The sequence below is a fragment of the Podarcis raffonei genome, chromosome 6 (assembly GCF_027172205.1).
Source record: "Podarcis raffonei isolate rPodRaf1 chromosome 6, rPodRaf1.pri, whole genome shotgun sequence".
In the NCBI taxonomy this organism is placed as follows: domain Eukaryota; kingdom Metazoa; phylum Chordata; class Lepidosauria; order Squamata; family Lacertidae; genus Podarcis; species Podarcis raffonei.
In genome coordinates this window covers 38,227,957-38,248,681 of record NC_070607.1, presented here as the reverse complement: position 1 = coordinate 38,248,681, position 20,725 = coordinate 38,227,957, and the positions used below count along the sequence as shown (strand labels likewise).

The 20,725-nt window shown below is 41.7% G+C and overlaps 1 protein-coding gene and 1 long non-coding RNA gene across 3 annotated transcripts in view; one reads left to right on the top strand and one right to left on the bottom strand.

The window, feature by feature from the left end:
- The window catches only part of AK4 (adenylate kinase 4), a 29,705-nt gene extending 13,897 nt beyond the window's left edge, over positions 1 to 15,808 (top strand). For both annotated transcript variants that reach the window (XM_053392166.1, XM_053392165.1), the window contains exons 3-6: positions 6,440 to 6,559; positions 10,221 to 10,393; positions 11,063 to 11,181; positions 12,370 to 15,808. In XM_053392166.1, the coding sequence (XP_053248141.1) occupies positions 6,440 to 6,559; positions 10,221 to 10,393; positions 11,063 to 11,181; positions 12,370 to 12,484 (527 nt within the window). In that variant the 3' untranslated portion in view covers positions 12,485 to 15,808. The remainder of the gene's footprint in view (positions 1 to 6,439; positions 6,560 to 10,220; positions 10,394 to 11,062; positions 11,182 to 12,369) is intronic.
- Positions 1 to 20,725, bottom strand: part of LOC128415651 (uncharacterized) — a 107,485-nt gene that overhangs the window by 29,839 nt on the left and 56,921 nt on the right. The window lies entirely within an intron of this gene.

The window sequence follows — 20,725 nt, the reverse complement described above, 5'->3', positions numbered from 1 at the left end:
TTTGGTTGTGCCATAATTAATAATTGACATCAGCTTAGTATAAAGAATAGTGTTTTGTATGACAGCCAAACACTAGTTAAACAGCAGTCTTTTATGAAATGCTTCCAAGTGCTTGCCATTCGTTACAAGATTTATGCTGCATTCACTTTAGCCATAAGTGGATCCGTTTATCCCCTAGAGTTCTCTTTTATACCTGGGACATCCAGGGTTTGTAGTGCCATAGAGAGCATTTAGAAAAAGCTGTGTTTATAGCCCTTTTCATTACACCATTCCAAGATGGGGCACCAACCATGGAAACCTGCCCCCTTCAGGAATCCCCCAGATTCCATAAGTCACTAGGCAGTATCCAACTAGTATATAACTGTGCAAATAGAATTACTCTTGCTTGAGCAGTGGGACTCCCCCCCCCTTCTCCTCCCATCATGTGTCCCCTGCACCACACCCAAATGTTCTTCAGAGCAGATTAGGGGAGCAAAAGGAGAGAAGGGAGAAGGTCCCATGGTGCAAGCTGAAGTCCTTCTGTTCATGTAAGGAGTTACTCAGTGTTACAGCTCTGTCTGTGTAGATCATCCTAATTGTCCCTCTATCCCTGCAATCAGTCCAAATGTTACCAGGAGATGGTTGGTCTAGGGCAACATGGTAACTATCACCATAACTATTAACTAGCTGTCCAGTTGAAGAAGAAAAAATCTAGGGTATGGCCTGCCTCGTATAATGAACCAACAATGTTTTGAGACAACCCCATGCCCATGTTAGTCATGATGTACCAAGCCAATCTATTCAAGGCGATTTTTGGTTGTTTATTGAAATCTCTCAGAACTAGCATCCTGGGATTATCCAACAGTACCCCAGAAACCACCTCCACCAGCTCAGTGAGGAAGACATCTGAGCAGTGTAGTGGATGCTACACCAGTAGAATCCCTGCTTTGTATCTCTGGTGCCACATGGCATACTAACAGCCATGCCAAACGATAGTTTGCATGTATGAAACATAGACCATAGATGTGATAGCAAGCTTGCATATCACCTGGAACAATGTTTTAGGATGGAGCTGGTAAATGTGTTCTGTGTGTATGAATTAGGCCATTGCACTCTCTTCTGTTATTTTGACTTCTGCTATGATGAATAGTAATTGGAACTGACAGCTGGTGCAGCAAATCTCAGAGCTGGCCTTACAAATATTTTCCCCTATTAACCCTGTAGGAAGGCAGGCCTGGATTTGTATCCTCTGCCACGCATTTCTGTTACAAGACCTGTGATCTCCTATCCCATCCATCTTTATTTTGAACTGCTTCCCTGTCAGAGAAGACTTACAAGCCGTGGCATTTGGTTTTTCTATCTAGTATATTGTATCTGTTGTCTCTGAAATCAAAGATTCATTTAGCTAACAATGCAGTCTGCTGAAGAGAGGTTGTTCTAGCTTTTCTTGCAGAAACTATTGTGAAGAAATCAAAAAGCTTTTGTTGTGTCATATACTAATAAAAGTATATTTAGGGAAAGGGTTGGATCGCTCCCTTTCACCTAGTAAATGAGTTGCAGACTTTTCCACTGCATTCTTGAGTTAATATGTAAAGGTACTGGTCAACTGAGAGCATTGGTAAGGAAGGGTTAGCTAAAGGAAGTTTGAATGGGTGAAAGGTTACTCAGTCTTTAGGCATCTTAACATGCTGTATGTATTGTTTAACAATTTAACATATATGTAATGTAATGGCTAAATTATCACCAGATAAAAGATGACTTAATATGATTTTGTAGTACTGGGGGATAAATGTGTCTGGTAAAAAATAATAATAATAAAAACTTAACATCTTTCTGGAATAAAGTTGTCTGTATAAACTACCGTAGTTTCTGCACCATAACACTCACTTTTTTCCTCCTAAAAAGTAAGGGGAAATGTCTGTGCGTGTTATGGAGGGAATGCCTACGGGTGGCATGCCTACGGATTTTCCTCCTCTAAAAACTACGTGCGTGTTATGGTTGGGTGCGTGTTATAGAGCGAAAAATACGGTAATAACTATTTATTTGCACTGTGGCTTAAACCACTGAGCCTAGGGCTTGCTGATTGGAAGGTCGGCGGTTCGAATCCCCACGACGGGGTGAGCTCCCGTTGCTCAGTCCCAGCTCCTGCCAACCTAGCAGTTTGAAAGCACGTCAGAGTGCAAGCAGATAAATAGGTACCACTCTGGCGGGAACGTAAATGGCATTTCCATGCGCTGCTCTGCTTTCGCCAGAAGCGGCTTAGTCATGCTGGCCACATGGCCCGGAAAAACTGTCTGCAGACAAACGTTGGCTCCCTGGCTAGTGAAGCGAGATGAGCGCCGCAACCCCAGAGTTGTTTGCGACTGGACTTAACTGTCAGGGGTCCTTTACCTTTTTTATATTATCTTAAGTCTCTGTCATCTTATACAGTGGTACCTTGGGTTAAGTACTTAATTTTTTCCGGAGGTCCGTTCTTAACTTGAAACTGTTCTTAACCTGAAGCACCACTTTAGCTAATGGGGCCTCCTGCTGCTGCTGCGCAAGCACGATTTCTGTTCTCATCCTGAAGCAAAGTTCTTAACCCGAGGTAGTATTTCTGGGTTAGCGGAGTCTGTAACCTGAAGCGTATGTAACCCGAGGTACCACTGTACCTGTCTCTGTGTTAGCCTTCCTTAAAAAGAAAATCCAGTCAGGCAAGCTGAAGATGATTTATTTAAAGCATTTTCACCTCACTTGTTAACTGAAGCCTCAGAATGGCTTACAAGAATCTGTAGTGAGACAGTTTCTGCCCTCAGGTTTATAATCTGAAAAACATTATGCACAGGGAAAGGGGCAGGGGGCAGGGAGCAAAGAAGAGAAGAGCAAGCTCACACACCAGTTCTTAAAAAATCCTGTTCTTTTAACGGCCAACTGGGATGGAAACAGTTCAGATAGCCTGATGGAATGGCTGCTGGTAGGTGATAGTTGACTGGAAGGCCAAAGGAAGTTGGTCTACTAGCAGGAGTGATGGAAAATTTGTGATTCTCTACTCTTCATCAGGTCTTAGCAGAGGCAACAGACCTGGGATAGTTTGGTCAGTAGAGCATGAGACTCTTAATCTCAGGGTTGTGCGTGCAAACCCTGTTAGGCAAAAGATTCCTGCATTACAAGGGGTTGGACTAGATGACCTTATGGTTCCTTAAACCTCTACAGTTCTGTGAGTCTTTGATCATACGCCTGTAACCTCTATGGGGTTTTTTTTGGGGGGGGGTGAGGGTGTTTTCAGCCCAAGGGCCACACCCTTTCCTGAACAACCTTCTGAGGGGTACATGCCATTGGTGAGTGGGGCCTGAGGCAAAAGTGGAAAGTGTAACTAATAAACTAATAATACATACATACATACATACATACATACATACATACATCCCTGCCCATCTGGCTGGTAAATTCTACCTTTGTACAGTAGTTTCCACACACCTATCCTCTATCCAGGCAAGCCAAAGGCATCATCAGAGCTCAGTGACACATTCCAGTAAGGCAAAGGTGTGGGGCGGGGTGTTGAAGCAGGACTAGTTAGGGGTGTGGTCTGCGGGTAGGAAGCAGGGGTGCCAACTTGAATAAAATATGGGAGGGCAGGCAAGCCCCAACCCCACAGAAGCGATCACCTGGTGTTACATGCACACCCCATTTGAATGTTTTTCCCCCCTTGTCTGGACTCTAATCTCATTTTACCAACTGTCTGGCTGCTGCTGTTCCTGTTCTGACAGGCAGGTGGGTTGATTACATGCTTGTTTTAGGTCTTCTATAAACCAAGATAACCTGCTTTTGTGGAAAGTACATTTTATCCTGTTTTGAATAATACAGCTCAATTAAAAACAATGCTTGTGATATCACCTCATATACTATCAAAAAGCAACTTTAAAAATGCATTCTATGTACTGTCAAGGATCTAGAACACTATTCTAAATGTTACTTTAGTAACATTCAGATACGAATTGCTTGCTGAAAAGCTATTCGGAGTGTTAATAGCTATTTTGCATCATTTACAAAAAGCAGGGGTAAAGTGTAAGGTGTTTTGTTTGTTTGCTGGGGGAGTATTGAGTGCTCATTTAAATTCCTTTTCAATGTTTTGAACTCTTTCGAGCTTAGGTCTTATTTCTGTTCAGAGCTAAAATGAAATGTTCATGTTGTTACATGCCCAAGCTATTGAATGCCTGGAAATGTAACAGCTCGGTTTACTCTGTCAGTAAGTTGCTTTGCCAGATAAGTTGCCTGTCATGCATTGTTTCCTTTTACCTCTTCTCTCTCCCCCCCTCCCCAGTTAAATCTCTGAAGCTTCTAATCTGAATCTTCCTTACATGGTAAATTATTCATAGCATGGAGAATACAGGGAGAGTGGATTTTTATCCCTTTCTCATAACACTAGAAACTGTGGACATCTAGTTAAGCTTAATGTTAGACTATTCACGATGATTCAAGCAGCAGATAATTAAACTATGGAACTCTATGCCACAGGAGGCAGCGATAGCTACCAGCCTAGCTGACTTTAAAAGTTGAGACAAATTAATGGAGGGAGAGGACTATTGATGGTTACTAGTCATGTGGATATGCTCTACCTCAGAGGTCAGCAAAATTTTTCAGCAGGGGGCCGGTCCACTGTCCCTCAGACCTTGTGGAGGGCCAGACTATATTTTGAAAAGGAAAAAAAATGAACAAATTCCTATGCCCCACAAAGAACCCAGAGATGCATTTTAAATAAAAGGACACATTCTACTCATGTAAAAACATGCTGATTCCTGGACCGTCTGTGGGCCGGATTGAGAAGGCGATTGGGCCGGATCTGGCCCCCGGGCCTTAGTTTGCCTACCCATGCTCTACCTCCACAATTGTGAAGCAACAATGTTTCTGAGTACTAGTTACTGGAAGCCACAGGAGGGGAGAATGTTCGTGTGCTCCAATCCTGCCTGCAGATTTCCCACAGGCACCTGGTTTGCTGCAGTAAGAACAGGACTCTGGACCAGATGAGACATTGGCCTGATCCAGCAGGTTGTTCTTATGTTCTTACCAGAATTGTGGGGAAAGGTAGCCACCTACCTGCAGACAAATACTGAAACCCAGAATGGAGTAAGCTCCATTTATAGGCAGTGGGATTTACTTCTGAGTAAACATGCAGTGGATTGTACTCAAAACATAGCTAGGTATGTTAATAAGCAAATGAATTATCAGGTAATCAGTGTAGGATTGTAGGTCTGACTCTGCAGGAGGTCATCAAGGAAACTAAATCATTTAGCAACTTAAATACTGGGGATGTGGCTCTAAAGTTGGGTCCCCATTTGCCTCCACTGTTTCCAGCCCTCTTAGATCTACAACTCTCCCCACTGGTTTTTACTTTCCTCAGTTATCTTTATTTAAACTCACTTCTTCTTCCACCTCTGATTTCCTTAGCTGTTGTGTTTTGGGCTGATGCATCATCTGCCCTTCTTCTTGAAGTCTCTGGCCCCTCTTCCATGGCTCCCTGCTTTTTCTTGTTGGACCAGGAGTGGTTAACCTGTGGCCCTCCAGATGCTGTTGGACTCCATCTCCCATCAGCCCCAGGCAGCATGATCAATGGTCAGGTATGATGGGACTTGTAGTCCGATGACATCTGGAAAGGCCTCAGATTAGTTACCCCTGTCCTACGCTTTCAACTTGGCTCTAACCCATGCTTCCTTTGTATTGTCTTTCCACAGCAATTTATGCATTATCTGACTTTATGCTCATTTGCAGAGCAAAATAGGTAATCTGCTCAAGAGTATATTGCAGCAATATCTCTAATACCACCCCTCCCGATGTCCATGCAAGTACTTCCCTTATAGCTGCAGATATAACTATAGCTATATAGATTAAGCATGGGAGAACTTCCACCCTTAAGGCTTCAGAATTGGTCTTTGGCCTGCCAGAAGCAAGATGGCTAAACTGACGTACATGGCAATTTAATGATTCATCTTAGTCTGGCAGATAATGCTGGGAGTTGGAATTATGCTAATGAGATGAGAGGTATAATGTTTCCCTGTTTAGGGAAGTTTTTAAGGATTGATGTTTTTAGATATGCTGTAACCTACCCAGAGTGGCTGGGGAAACTCAGCCAGATGGGTGGGGTACAAATAATAAAATTATATATATTTTCTAGTGGTGTCAAAAGGCACGGAACACTGAATAGCCAGCCAGTCTTTGCATGGCTTTCTCTGTAGTTCTATAGGGCATGGGGAGGGAGGGGCATTGCTTTGGGGTAGACAGTAATGGAGGTTTCAAACATAGCCTGTTTCTTTCTCTTGCTCTTTCCCGCTCCCCCAGGCATTCTGTTTTGTACCTCTTTCTTCTGAGTTAGTGAAGCAGTTCAAGAGGAGGGAATAACTCATTCAAAATTATGTCCAGAACATTATATATATATATCTTAGCAGAACAATAACAAGCTTTTGTTTCTTCTTTCATTCCTGAACAGATGTTGGCATACTAGCAAAGCAGTATCTTGAGAAAGGCCTTTTGGTGCCAGATCATGTATTCACACGAGTAATGATAACAGAACTGGAAAAAATGCAGACCCAGCCTTGGTTACTTGATGGTAAGTGACCCCTCCCCCTTTTCTTTAAACATTTCGAGTGCTAGTAAAAACCATTTTGCACTTCCCTCCTTCTACAGGCTCTTTTAAATTTGATTTAAATAACATGCTATTTGTGGAAAAGTAATGTAACATGAAAACAGCCTTTCCTGTATTTTTAGCAACTGGTGGTGTAATGGGGAGGTAAGTGAGAACACCCTGAGAGCTTCTAAGGACAGAGGATTCATAGTTAAACCTTTGGCAACTATGATTCCACACATGGAAACTAAGGGATGAAAATATCTGGGTTTCTTTCACAATGGTGCATTTATTGAGCAACTGAAGAAAGGTGACCACAGTCCAAGCCACCTTGGATTTCTCTTGGGGCAGCTCAGTACAGTACTTGCCTGAATTACTTTCAAGTACTAATATGGACTACTCTGCTTCTAACATCCCAACACATTCAATTTCATTTTGCCTCAAATGTTCATTTGGTGAATGAACTGGAAGGTTACTGATGATGCCTAGAGCAGTGTGTCCTGCAACTGGCTATTATTGGTTTCCGCGTCGGCACACACGGAAAATCGCCGCTTTCACCTCAGTACCTGAAAAAGGTGAAAAAGACTGGCCTACTCTTTTAGGAAAAAGAACTATGATAATACTGTGGGAGATACAGGATACTAAGCAGGAGGTATCATCTTTTCCTAAGGTCATCAGTGTGATGCCCACAGGGACCAGTGTGCCCACCAGCAGGTGCCCACAGAACATAATATTGTTGTAAAGATCCCTTTCAAAATCCAGAGTGTGTGGATGTTCAAGGCTTTCTGCTTTTCTGCTTTCCCTGTTCAGTGCCTGTTTGCTCGGCTTACCCTACGCTAATCACATAAGATGGAAATTTTATTGCTGTTTAATGGGTGATATCCTATGTAGCCTGAGGGGGTGTCTACTTGCGCAGTGGTGTGTGTGTGTCTTCTTCCTCCACTGCCCCACCTGCAGAGTCCTGCTCAGGTTTGGCCACGCTTATGTTTGGCAACACAGTCCTTCTCGTAACTAGGCCCCAAGCCATCTAGGAGTTCAAAGACAAGTGCCAACACGTTGAATTGTGCATTGAAAGCAGTAGTAGTGCTGTCTGTTGTTTCAGCATGGTCTTGACCTTCTGAAATGAAATTGTGCAGTGGTTGAAAAACACATGCTTTAGCTTTGCCATCTTTCCCAGTGAAAAATGACACATAGGAGTCTTGCTATCCTCCAGTGCTTGGGGATATAGCTAAGCTGTGAGGCTCCTGGATCGGCCTTCTGTTGCATGAAACAGTGTGCTCTCTCTGTGTGTCTGAAGTATGGCAAGTAGCAACTGATAGGTGGGAAGGAAGGCATAGAGCCAAGATAAATTGCTAATAGCAACATCATCTGTGTGCTATGAACAATTGCTAGCCATGCCTCATTTATGCTAATTTGCATCCTGATTATTATTATTTTTAAAAATAGATGCTTCATCCAAAAATCATTTTATTTTAAAAAAGCAAGTTTCCTTGCATTCAGGAAGCTTGAGTTTATGACAAATTACTATGGGAAGAATTGATTATATGGATTTCTGAACCCAGCCTCCATACTAAAGCAGGAAGATAGAGGTCAAAAATAGAACAAATACTACTTTTTGGGGGGAGGGGATGGCAGTACTTGCCCATGCACACTTGAATTTAACTTTTTGTAAATAATAAAATTCTGCAACAGTCTCCATCTCTCTCTATTACTGAGTAAGGTGTAAAGGTAAAGGACCCCTGGACAGTTCAGTCCGGTCAAAGGCGACTATGGGGTGTGGCGTTCATCTCACTTCAGGCCGAGGGAGCCAGCATTTGTCCACAGACAGCTTTCCAGGTCATGTGGCCAGCATAACTAAACCACTACTGGTACATGGAACACCGTGATGGAAGCCAGAGCTCACGGAAACACAGTTTACCTTCCTGCAGCAGTGGTACCTATTTATCTACTTGCACTGGTGTGCTTTTCAACTGCTAGGTTGGCAGGAGCTAGGACAGAGCAATGGGAGCTCACCCTGTTGCACGGATTAGAACCGCCAACCCTTCCGATCGCAAGCCCAAGAAGCTCAGTGGTTTAGAACTTTAGGCCACAGAGCCACACTGGACAGAGGGACTATGAGACTTCTAGCCAAGTTGGCAGATCAGATGAGAAAGACTTTCTTTTCTGCTCAGGGACTTATTTACTAACAAACCTTGAGTAGCAAAACAATAAAAGCTTTCTGCCTTGAAATGCAGCTGCTACTTGGCATTAACCAACTTTTCCCAACCTGATGCTCTCCAGATGTTTCTACCAGCCACAACAGCATGGATCAGGGATGATAGTAGTTGCAGTTCAAGGCATCCTGGGGGAACCAGGTTGGGGAAAGCTGGTGCAAAGTGTGCATTAGTTCGAGATGGTATAAGGCACACACATCTGATATAAAAGTGAAGGAGCTCTATCTAAGTTGCTCATACTTCAGAGAAAGGTCTGGGCAGGAATCTAGCCACAAATTATGCACTATTTTGCTCACTATAACATACTTATGATTTATTCAGTAGTTGTCTCCTTTTTTTTCTTGACCAAGTTCCAGATCTATATCTCTATAATATTAAAGAGGTGGCTTGCATGAGATTTAAACAGCCACTTGCTTGAATAAATGTGTCCTTGCTGAAATACTGCAGTATTCAGAAAGAGAAATAAGTTGTTGCAGGTTCTGAAATGTTCCTGTTCATCTACATAAAGAAACCAGTGTGGTTTGAGAGCTCCAGGAACTAATGCACATGGCTTGCAGTACTGTAAAAGATCACGTTGTTTCCTAACGAAAGACATGAAGTAAATCTTTAACACTCGCATCCTCTCTTACAGTGATTCTCACTGTTGCAAAGAACATGTGTAGATCTAGTCAAGACTGCCAGCACAAGAAGATAGCACTGTGTATTTATAAAAAGAGAAAAACCCATTTGTTCTGTTAACTCAGTGCTTGGTAAACCTTGTGGTGGAAAGCAAAGCAAAACACCCCTCGGGCAGTGGCGTAGCGTGGGTTGTCAGCACCCGGGGCAAGGCAAGTAATTTGCGCCCCCTAACCCGTGATTTGCGCCCCCTAACCCTAACCCCCAGATGTTGCGCCCGGTGCGGCCGGCCCCCCCTGCACCCCCCATGCTACGCCACTGCCCTCGGGGGCTGTTGGACAGTCTGAATTGGGGACAAATATGGTTATCAATCAGGCCCTGAGTAATAGGAATCTGTCTTCTACTGAGCTGGGTCATTGGTCCATCTAGCTTAGTATGGTGTGACACTGACTAATAATAATAATAATATTTGTACCCTCCCCATCTGACTGGGATGCCCCAGCCACTCTGGGCAGCTTCCATCATATACAAAAACATAATGAAACATCAAACATAAAATACCTTCCTATACAGGTTTGGCAACGAAAGCTCATGTAGTAATTAAAGTAGCTTAATACTAGCATATTATATTGTGTGGGGCAGCAGTCAGAACAATCCCTGATGTGATTGCTCCTATAGCCTATTGCACTTGAGATCCTGATACTGTTTCAAGTCTGTAGTCACAACACAAGTGGGGGTAGATAGGTAGGTGATGAATTTAAAACTCACGGCAAACTCTTGTAACAGGTTATTAATTTTTGTTCTCTTTTTGCACATAGGTTTTCCAAGGACACTGGGTCAAGCTGAAGCACTTGACACAATATGTGAACTGGATCTAGTGATAAGCTTGAACATCCCATTTGAGTCCCTAAAAGACCGCCTAAGTGCTCGTTGGATTCACCCAGCAAGTGGGAGAGTCTATAATATGGAATTCAACCCACCTCAAGTACATGTAAGATAACTAGTCCTCCCCAAACAATGTGACTTGGCAAGAGAAACCATAGACTATTCATCCGCCAGTAAAAATGGTGAATTATCTTAATAGTTGTCAGTGTGTTGCCATTGGGTTTTGATGTTGTCTTCGTTCAGGGGAACTGTCCAATGCCCTGCTTCTCAGGCACACAAATAATTCCTTCCATGCACCATTTTGAAACAGGAAGGTCAGGTGAGTTCCATCTGTGCTTGCCAAATGGTAAAGAGAAGGAACCATTTGTGTGTATGAGAAGTAGTACATAGGAGATTTTCCCTGGCAGAAAACAATAGAACCCAGTGGGAACATGGAAATTTATTGAAAACTATATTGTAATACTGGGTGCTACTTAACACTATTAGCATTTTTGTGTACTCACCAATTGGCTTTGCCTGTGTTCCCATTTTTTCCACATTGGGTGTGGCTCTTTTGGGTGAGGGCTGTGTATAATTTGGCATACCAGTAGCACATGTGTCTGTCTGAAGTGTTTGGCTATATTGTGCCCCTAGTTCCTTGCTATAACCAAGACTGTGAAGATAGGCCAAAATTTGACACTTTTTTGCCTGAATGTTAATTTTATTTTCAGTGCAGCATAATCATATCCCTTGGTAATACTAACATGTTGATTTGTCATGCCACTCTTGTTAACAGGGGGTTGATGACGTTACTGGTGAGCCATTAATCCAACGGGAAGATGATAAACCTGAAGCTGTTGCTGCTAGGCTTAGAAAATACAAAGATGCTGCAAAGCCTGTAATGGAATTGTACAAGTAAGTTGGAAGCCCAAGCTCCATCTAAGACTAAATTTAATTGTTACGGTGTATGTGCCGTGGCATGGCAGTAGAGTTTTCATATTATTTCATGAAAATTCTGCTGCCATAATCATGGCATATACATTTCTGGAAGCAGTTTCGTTGGCCAACTTAATATGTTCTAAACTGTATTAATTATTAGTACATTATATTATTGAACTTTGGCTAATGAAATCATACCTGGGCATCTAGATTAAACTTTGGAATGAGATATCTTGTCTCCATATCATTTAGGAAACCAAAATTTTTGGTTCGGGAAGGTGATCACCACCCTTAAAATTAAAAAAAAAAGCACTTTTAAGAGAGTGCAAGCTTTGGAACTTGGAGCATGCATGAGTGGCTATATATATATATATATATATATATATATATATTACACACACATACTACCTTATACTGTCATACCTCTGGTTACGTCCGCTTCATGTTACATTCTTTCAGGTTACGTACCCAGAAGTACTGGAAAGGGTTACTTCCGGGTTTCGCCGCTCGGCATGCACAGACATGCAAAATGACATCATAGGCATGCGCAGAAGCGGCGAATTGCGACCCACACGTGCACAGGTGCGCCGCTGTGGGTTGCGCTCTTTTCCTGTTGCGAACAGGCCTCTGGAACGGATCCCGTTCTCAACCAGAGGTACCACTGTATTAGAAAATAGCTATGTGTACACAGAACATATGCCCAAGGGTTACCACATGTTGGTGAAGCCCATGGGTCTCCTTGCACGGGTTCTATTCTTGGAGAGAACCGAGTGTGATGGAAAGTGGAAGTACAGGTACTGTGTGTCCACACACATACCGTATTTTTTGTACCCTGTTCTAATCTGCAAATCCACTCCAGAGGTTTAGACAAACACACAAAATCCAAACACACAAGGCTCTTCCATGTGGGAAATAACATGCCATTTATATATAACAGTCCTTCATTTCTCTTTTATTCTGTCGGTGCCCATGGCTTGTGGAATATTTCACACATTGCCTTCCTTGGTCACAAGTACGAATACAAGTACACACACTAAAAAAGGGAATATGAATCAGCACTCTATCATAAAATAATAATTGCATTGTAACTAAACTTACAACACCAGGGTTGGTTGGTTTGTAAAGATTCTTCATTTACATTTTTTTAAAATTTCTTTATTTCAGAAACAGAGGAATCCTACACTCATTCTCTGGGACAGAGACCAACAAAATATGGCCTTATGTGTATTCTCTGGTGTCCAGCAAAATTCCTCCACTCCAGGCCAAAGAAGCAAACTAAGCATTTCCAAAACAAGCAAGAGTTAATATAACCAGAGTTAATTTTCTATTAAGTTTGTGGTGTCATGTATCTGTGCTCTGCCTTTATATATATATATAGAAAGCAGCTGTCTCCCTGGTTTTACTGGAGAATAGCTGCAGAAATATAGTGATAGCTAAGAACATCTCTGAAAATGCTATATGGAATCCTAGTCCTCAGCGTATTAAGTACTTGTGCATGGACTTCCAAGGAATCCTAAATTGTTATGCAGAGACAGCTATACCTTAGGAGGCTTACAGAGCCTGTTGTCTGTTCCATCTAGCCACAGCTAGTTCTTCTGCATATTCAGTGTGCCATTTCATGAATGTTTGGAATTGTTTTCCTTGATCTAACACTCCACAGCAATTTGAAAACAAACATTTCTCTAAATGTACCTGCAGTGCAACAAGCACTGTGGAGCATATATGCATTATATAGTTCAAATAACAAAAAATGTGTTCGAGTATCAATTAATGGGGAATGGAAATTATGGTTGTTTTTAAACATGTTGGTTTGCGGAAAATACCAACATTTAAGAATATATATAATAAAAATGCTGCTGTAATGTTTATGGAACTAGTTTGTAATTCAGTGGTGTGGATTTAGGCCATCCTGTATACTAGGATATAAATGTGGTCTATTTTTTTTTATCAAAAAAAGTTGCACAACTTGGATAGTATTATTATAGCCTTAATATTATACAGTGTTACAGCCTGTTACTAACTGCCAATGAGCTTCTGCTCTCTTTTTATCACATTTAAAATTGTCCCAAATTATCTCCCAGACAAGTGATTGTATGATTTAACATAATGACCTGTCCAGATGATCACTATTATATTGAGCTGCTTCACAAGTCACTTGTTTGCAAATCACATTAAGTCATAGTTTAACCTCTGAAATGGCATACACTTTTACTGTTGGTTTTGTCCAAACCAGAGACTTGTTGTTTCCTCCCATAAACAAATCACAATCAAGAAACCAAGAGGAAATCTTGGTTACGGCTTGTGATTTGGACAGAAACAAACCATAAACCTAGGTTCAGATGTAATGGCAAGCCAGATCATTGCTTGTTTCCTGGGCAGTGGCAAAAGCAGGGGAAGAGTGAAATGCCTGCAATTTTGTCAGTATGCACTAGCATGCTGTGTGTTCACATTAAACGTTTAAGCCATTTAGTTTAATTGTGGTTTATTGTGACATGTGAACCAGGACAGTAAGCAACAAATTTTCATGACCACACAGTCTAGGAAAAACGCTGTCACAAATGTGGAAACTATTGCCAATATATATCAATGGTTTGATTATTAGACTTGTTCATATAAAGACAATCAGTTGCGAAGGCTCACATGTGCAAAAGGAAAAAAAGTTATGTACTGGACCAAAGACTTAGGCTATGTACACTTTAGCCGTGTTAAAACACAGTGAGGTGGTTCTCTCCCACTGCATTTGAAGTTGCATTTGCATGTTGCTGTACACACTAGAAAGGGGACAGGAATATCCTACCCAAAGCACATTTCCTGTTTTCCCATGTCTGCAACCCCCCTAGCCAGCTCCTATTTATGAAGTGGTCATTGTGCATGCATGATCATTATGCACGTGCAATGGCTATCTCAAATGTACACAGCTCAGCTTAATTGCATAGTGGATGTGAGTGGAGTTTTCAAATTGGATGGAAGCTGGTTTGAAGCATCAAACAGCTGTATTTCTCAAGAAACTACAGGATAGATGTGAGTTGTGGCCAATGACGCATATGTATGGCTTCAAACACAGGTGGTGGGAGCAAACCAGAGCCAGCTTCAATGGTAATGTGTACATAGCTTTACTTCAGTTGGTCTCTCTCTGTGTGTGTTTTAACCACCTGTCTTTAAATGAAGTCATTTCTTTCCTGTGTGAGTTTGACCTGTTTTAAACCAATTTTCCCTTTCCTCTAAGTGGTCTGTCTTTGTCCACATAAGTCTTAAGATCTCATCTATTAGTTCCAATGTACTTTTCTCTGAACGCTTCTTTGCATCATTCACTAGAATCTGAATGAAAATGAAGGTAAGTAAGCACTCAGGTCTGAATGGAAGCAAAATGGTCTACTATGCATGTATTCCTTGATAGCTGGCCATTTGGAATGTTGCTCTTGAAATGTATTGCTAAGTGTGCTAAGCTGACTTGAACATTGAGCAGATTGCTACCAAATAATTTTAGACCAAAAGCTAAACAGAAACACTTGATTTTTCCAGAGCAATTGTTTCAAAACTTTCTTTCCTCAAAGAACCAGTTTCTGCATAGATGTTACTTCTAAAGAATTCCAGGATTCCCTGAAGATAACGTAGAATTCTAGGTTATATTTTAGCTTATGATTTGGCTCTTGCAGTACATGCATGGGCCAGCCATAATTCACGGTTCCTGGTGTTGATCCATGCAAAATGGAGATGGTACCCTAGATTATTTTCAACACACTCCCTCAGAGAGCACATTTAATCAGATCAGTAGTGATGGGAATGCTGGTCTGCCATTATAGATCTCCTCACTGTAGAACCTGTAGCAAGGAATGCCAGAGTTCTCCAGACCAGTCTTAAAACTACTGTTTCAGATCAATCAAATCAAATCAAATCAAATGTGCTTTAACTTTTCTCTTCACTTTCCTGCATGTTGGATTGGACCCAGAGCAAAATAAGTTGCACTTAAGACCTGTTGAATTCAGTGTGATATGTTAGTGGTAAGTAACTTGTATCCAACTGAAATCAATAGGATGTAAGTGCAAGTTAACTTTGTTTCCACTTTTCTATTTCCTTTCCTGTAGTACAGGCATAGCCAATGTGATGCCCTCCAGAGTTTGCTGCACTCCAACTCCCATCAACCCTCACCATCGACAATGCTCTCTGGGCTGATGGGAGTTGTAGCTAAACCTCTGGAGGGCACCATGTTGGATACCCCTGCTGTAGTATATGAAATAGTCAAAGGCTATTGGTTAAAGTGGGTGTGTGTCTCCTATTAATGCGAGGAGCACAAAAATGTAGGCTGCTGTCCATGGAGAAAGAGTGTGATACTTTTCCGTGAACAGATTGTTTTCATGCTACACAGCATTGAAGTAAAGCAGACTTCCGTTTGTACCACATGGCAAAGAAATATGATCTGTTCGTTCATGGGCAGATCAGCAGTGGTCTCAACCATGCCCCGTCTTTCCTGCTCCTGAGCTTAATCTCCAGTCAGCAGCACTGGCTGTGGTTGAACTTTCCCCGCTGCACTCTCCCCATGCCTTGTTCAGCTGGTCAGAGATTATAGCTCAGGAGTGGGGGAAACACTGCTGGGGAGAGGCCAGTGGACCAGACTGGGAAGTCCTGCAGGTATTACCCATCTCCACCCCAGAATCAAAAACTAGTTTCTCTTTAAGTGGACAAAACAAAAAAACCTGGGAGTTTTCCATAATTCTTAAATGTATAGAGGTTTGTGTACGTGTGTATGTGTGTGTGCATACCCATTTTTGTGTATTTTTTCCTATATCCAGAGTTCATATAGCAGCTTTCCTAAACTGGAAGCAAATACTGTAATTTTGATGCATAATATTTGACAGGAACTATAACTTGATCTGAGTGTCCTCAAGTTGCCTTATTTTATATAAAATGTGGGGAGAAATTATTCTGAATTATGCTTTATAGTCCCCACCGCCAAGAGACCTATGCTAGTTTGATAATAAAATTATGCCATTTAAGCCCCCCCCCCCCACTGGCTAGCATATTATACAAGAAACTTTATAGTATTTGAGAATGGGCTACTGTATTAACTGCCAAACTAAATGAAATAACATTTTAACATCAGCAGTGCAAGACTACAGCTTAATGCCATCTTACACCTATATTAGTGTTTGTTCTACCCAATAGCTGTTTGCATAACTGTTTGAACCCACTAAGCCCTGGCAGCATAGGGATAATACTTCACAATGTCTTAACCATTGTGCAAACAATGGTGAACCTTGGGGGTCTCAAATTTCAGCTGCACCCTGTGTGACGCCAAAATTTGGCAACCCCTTGCTCTACTCTAATTCATAGCTGCAGCACCCAGTGCGAACAAACTAGTTACGCTCCCCTAAATCCCCCTTTAGTGCAGTGGAAATGTTGGTGGTTCTCAGTTCTCTTCTCTACACTTGGATGTAAAGTGTGGATAAGCACTTTTTCCTGAACATCCACATCCTAACAGTCAAGGCTCTATCCATAAGTATTTCCTTTTGAGAAGGAGGAGCATGCTATCTGAATGCAGCCTGAGCTTTTCAGGCTGCACTGTTGTAGAGCAAAATGACAGGGAATGGCAAGCTGTCATCTGGCTCTGCCGGTACCCAAAAAAGCATTCCGTATACAAAGATGCATCCCAGGAACCAGACTCTAGCCTTGCTGCTTTTTTCTTTTTTGCACTTTTATCAAGACAATCTGGACATTCAATGTAGATGAAGCAACTACTATATTTGTGCTTTAGAAAGACTAAAGGTCTTCTGAAGGTCAACTGTCTCCTGAGACGGCTCATGTGGTGCTGATAACACCAAGATTGCAAGTTTGATCCCCATAAGGGACAGCGGCATATTCCTGTCCTGCATGGGGTTGGACTAGACAATCCTCAGGGTCCCTTCCAGCTCTACAGTTTTTGATTCTATGTACTGAGGACTCCAGCACTGCAACTCTATAACATCTAATGCAGGGAGTTTCCAGAAGGAATGCGAAGGGTTTACGTATCCCTGTAATTGGCTACAATGATGAGCACATTTTAAGCTAATAACAAAGAATCCAAAGAGTTTAACAAAAAATCCATCACCTCTCACTGTGACTACTTCTGAGTGGGCCAGGTATACATGAGGCCACCAATTATATAGAGAAGGCTCAGATATCCATGAGTTGTCATAATGTTTTTCTTTTTTTAAAGTGACTTTCCATGTGGTGCACATAATTAAATGTGTGACAAATGTATGTTTACACAAAGAATTGGACGCCAGTGATAGAATGCACTTTTGTATTTTTTATTAGAACTTCATTTTTATACAAAAAGCAATATCTAGAATAACCAGGGAGATGGGTCACCAAGTGCCCTCTCCTCCCCTGGCTTCCAAGGAGAAGCTTCTTTTAGTAAACCATCTCCTGAAGGTGTCTTAAGTGATGGGAGGGACATTGGGAGATACCTTCATTCACTGAAACTCAAAGCACTCTAGTTTCAAGGGGGCAGGAAGGTATGGCTGCCTTCTAGGGGGCTTCTTTGTTCAGCCTGTGGCAGGTGGGAGAAGACTCATATAAGGGTTTGATTCATGTCTTGACTGAGTTCTATATTTTATCATGTTTTTCTTCACCATGGGCTGTCTCCAGGGTTGCAGAAGCAGAAGTCATGTTTGTGCAATGGATCCCCTTCTTTCACCTGTTCTCCCCTGTAGACCCAACAAAAGTCCTCGCCAAAGAGTTGTGCAGGGGGGTGGGGACTGACCAAACCTTCTGGGCCTTATCGTTTGGGGCTGCAGTGAAAGAAGGGAACCCCAAACTGGCCAAGGAATCTTGCACTCTGCTGTCTTCCTCTCATGCAACATTGGATTTTAATACAATATGGTGGAGGTTACTTGCTCAGCACCCCAACTTTTCTTACCTGTTTGTATATCTATGCATTAAGAGCAACTGGCCTATGTGAGCAGAATATATTGAGTATTAGACTTGGGCTGCTTCCAGACTGTAACTATGTATTTAACAAATGTTGTTTGGCTTTAGAGTGATGGGAAAGCACTGCAGAAAGATAACAAATAATCCATCCACGTCTGTTATTCTGTGTTTTTATTTCAAGGTTGTAAAGCCCTTTGGCAAAGCTCAGTTTGTGCTTTTTTAAATTTTAAGTAAGGTTTATTTTTTTAGTCCTTTATAAATAAGCCAGGGTAGAGCTGGAAATGTGAAACTGGGGGAGCCAAGTGTGTGGAGATAAAGGAGTTTGGGTGTGCTCTTTTGACTCGGATGTAACAGCTCTGAGAAATTTGACTTGTTTAAAATGATGGATTCACTTTTCATATTCATTAATTTCATATTCACAGCAAGAGTGGTCAAATTATTAAAATATATTGCTAGGTGAGTTTTATAGAATTTGTAGAAATTATTCCAGGGTCAAAATACATTATTTTTGCTGCTCTGAGTACTTTCAAAAGCGCTCCATTTAGAAGCTGCCCAGATACTATGTTCTCTATTGCTTTGGTTTTTAGCTTTTCCTCAGAATCACAGTCTTCTGTAATGCACCACAATTTTCACCTCATGATGTTGGCACTTTACTGTGAATCTGATGTATTTTCTAAAGTTATGGTTCTGTTTTGTACTAATGAGAGTATGTTGGGAGGGAGTTCTGTACTTAGTTGTTCTAGGGAACAGTCTTTGTATGTACTGTAATTGAGGGAGGTGGGGGGTTTTTTTTGTTTTGTTTTGGATAGTCTTCCCCCCCCCCCCAAGAAAATCCTACAGCTGTATAACCATTTGATATTTGTAAATAAAGTTATTTTGAACTTACTCTGCATCTTCTCAGATGTGTTTCATTCCATTACCTACATTTGTTGGTGAAACCCAATTCTATAAATTATAAAGATGATTCCACCCCTCTATATTATGAAAGGGAAGATCCAAGTTTTCTAAATTTGTGGTATTTGGTAAGTTAAAATAAACTATTACCTTCATGCATAGTGCTGCAAGGGAGGAAATAAGCAGAACAAAGAACACAGGACTTCTGCCAAAAATAGCAATCCTGAGTTGAGTTCATACTTCTGTTTTTCCTATGGTATGCAGTAACATAATGTGGTGTGATGTTCCATTTCCACACACACATGGTAAGCAGCCCCAGTAAGCATGGCCAATGGGCAGGGATTATTGGAGTTGTAGTTCAACAACAACTGGAGGGCCAAAGGTTCCCTACAACTGCTCTAGAGGGTAGAGGAGGGGGCTTGCAGCACCAGGCTTGCTATTCTTTGTTGGCTTCATCTCATTTCACCCAGGAGGAGACTTCATTGTATGCAAGTCTAGCATCTTCATAAGCAATTGACTGACAATGCATATGTTAAAAACAAACATGTAGCTTACATCCCCCCCAATGTGGTGTGTAGCACCATAAATTACTTAAGAGATGTAAGCTAATGAGGTAATCTGCACTTTGAGTGTGTGAGTGTGAAAGCAGTGAGGCAGGGACAGACTGTGCATATACAGAGTTTTGACCATGAATAGGTGATTTTCAAGCTTGTGGGATCTTATTTGTTTTTGACTAGAATTCAAAGATGAACCAACCCAGAGCCACATGCAAAAGGCACACCATTAGAATTAACCAGCGGGCCACCCCTGAGCATATTCTGAGCTTAGAAATTTGTTTTCAGTCCCAGAACTGAACTGAGCTCTTGTCCTTTCATATCAAGACCACTTCTGGTTAGCTTTCTTCATTTCAGCAGTCTTATTTAGGTGGAATGGTTTTGCTCTTGCTGTTATTAAACAGTTGGGAATTGAACTCTTGCTATCTACTGCAAATCACCCACAGTTCTACAAGTAGATCCCAATCTGCCATTTGTTCACCCTGGTCTATGTTGACCACCAGCTCTTTAGTGTTTCAGTCAAAAGCTTTCTCCAATCCTCACTGGAGATGCAAGGGCCTGAAGCCAGGACTGATTTGCATGCAAATCATGGGCTTTACCACTAAGGTAAGATGAGCGGGGAAATTACCCCAGTTCCAGTGTTGGGTCTTGCATTTCCTGCTTGCTTCTCCATGCTCTACATGATAAGACATTGGAGGTTGCACTTGTTGCTAGAAATCTGAGTAGGACAATCCTCTCCCTTCCCTCTGGAATGAATCGCCTCCTTCCCAGTCCTATGCAAAATACTAAGCTTTGACCACTATTCATTGCTGGTTGAATCCAGATTGGTTCATGCATAAGTGGAACTGACTTCTCTTGCAACAGAACTTCACCTTCATCTGTTCTCTTCTGTAGCTCCTACACACCCTCAAAATCTGCTTCAGGAGGTTGAGGGGGGACCCTTTGCTGAGAGGAGAGGAAAGTATTCTGTTGCACCCTTGCAGTGTTGGATTCTGCCCTATGTCCTAAATCATGTACCCAACAGCACAACTTTAATTACCGGTAGCTGAAAAATTATTTGCTCTGTTTAAATATACATTACAGTCATGGATGCAACTATGAGGAAAACTGGAATAAAAATAAAGTGCTGGAAACCCGCATTTAACAAGAGGATTATATTTGTT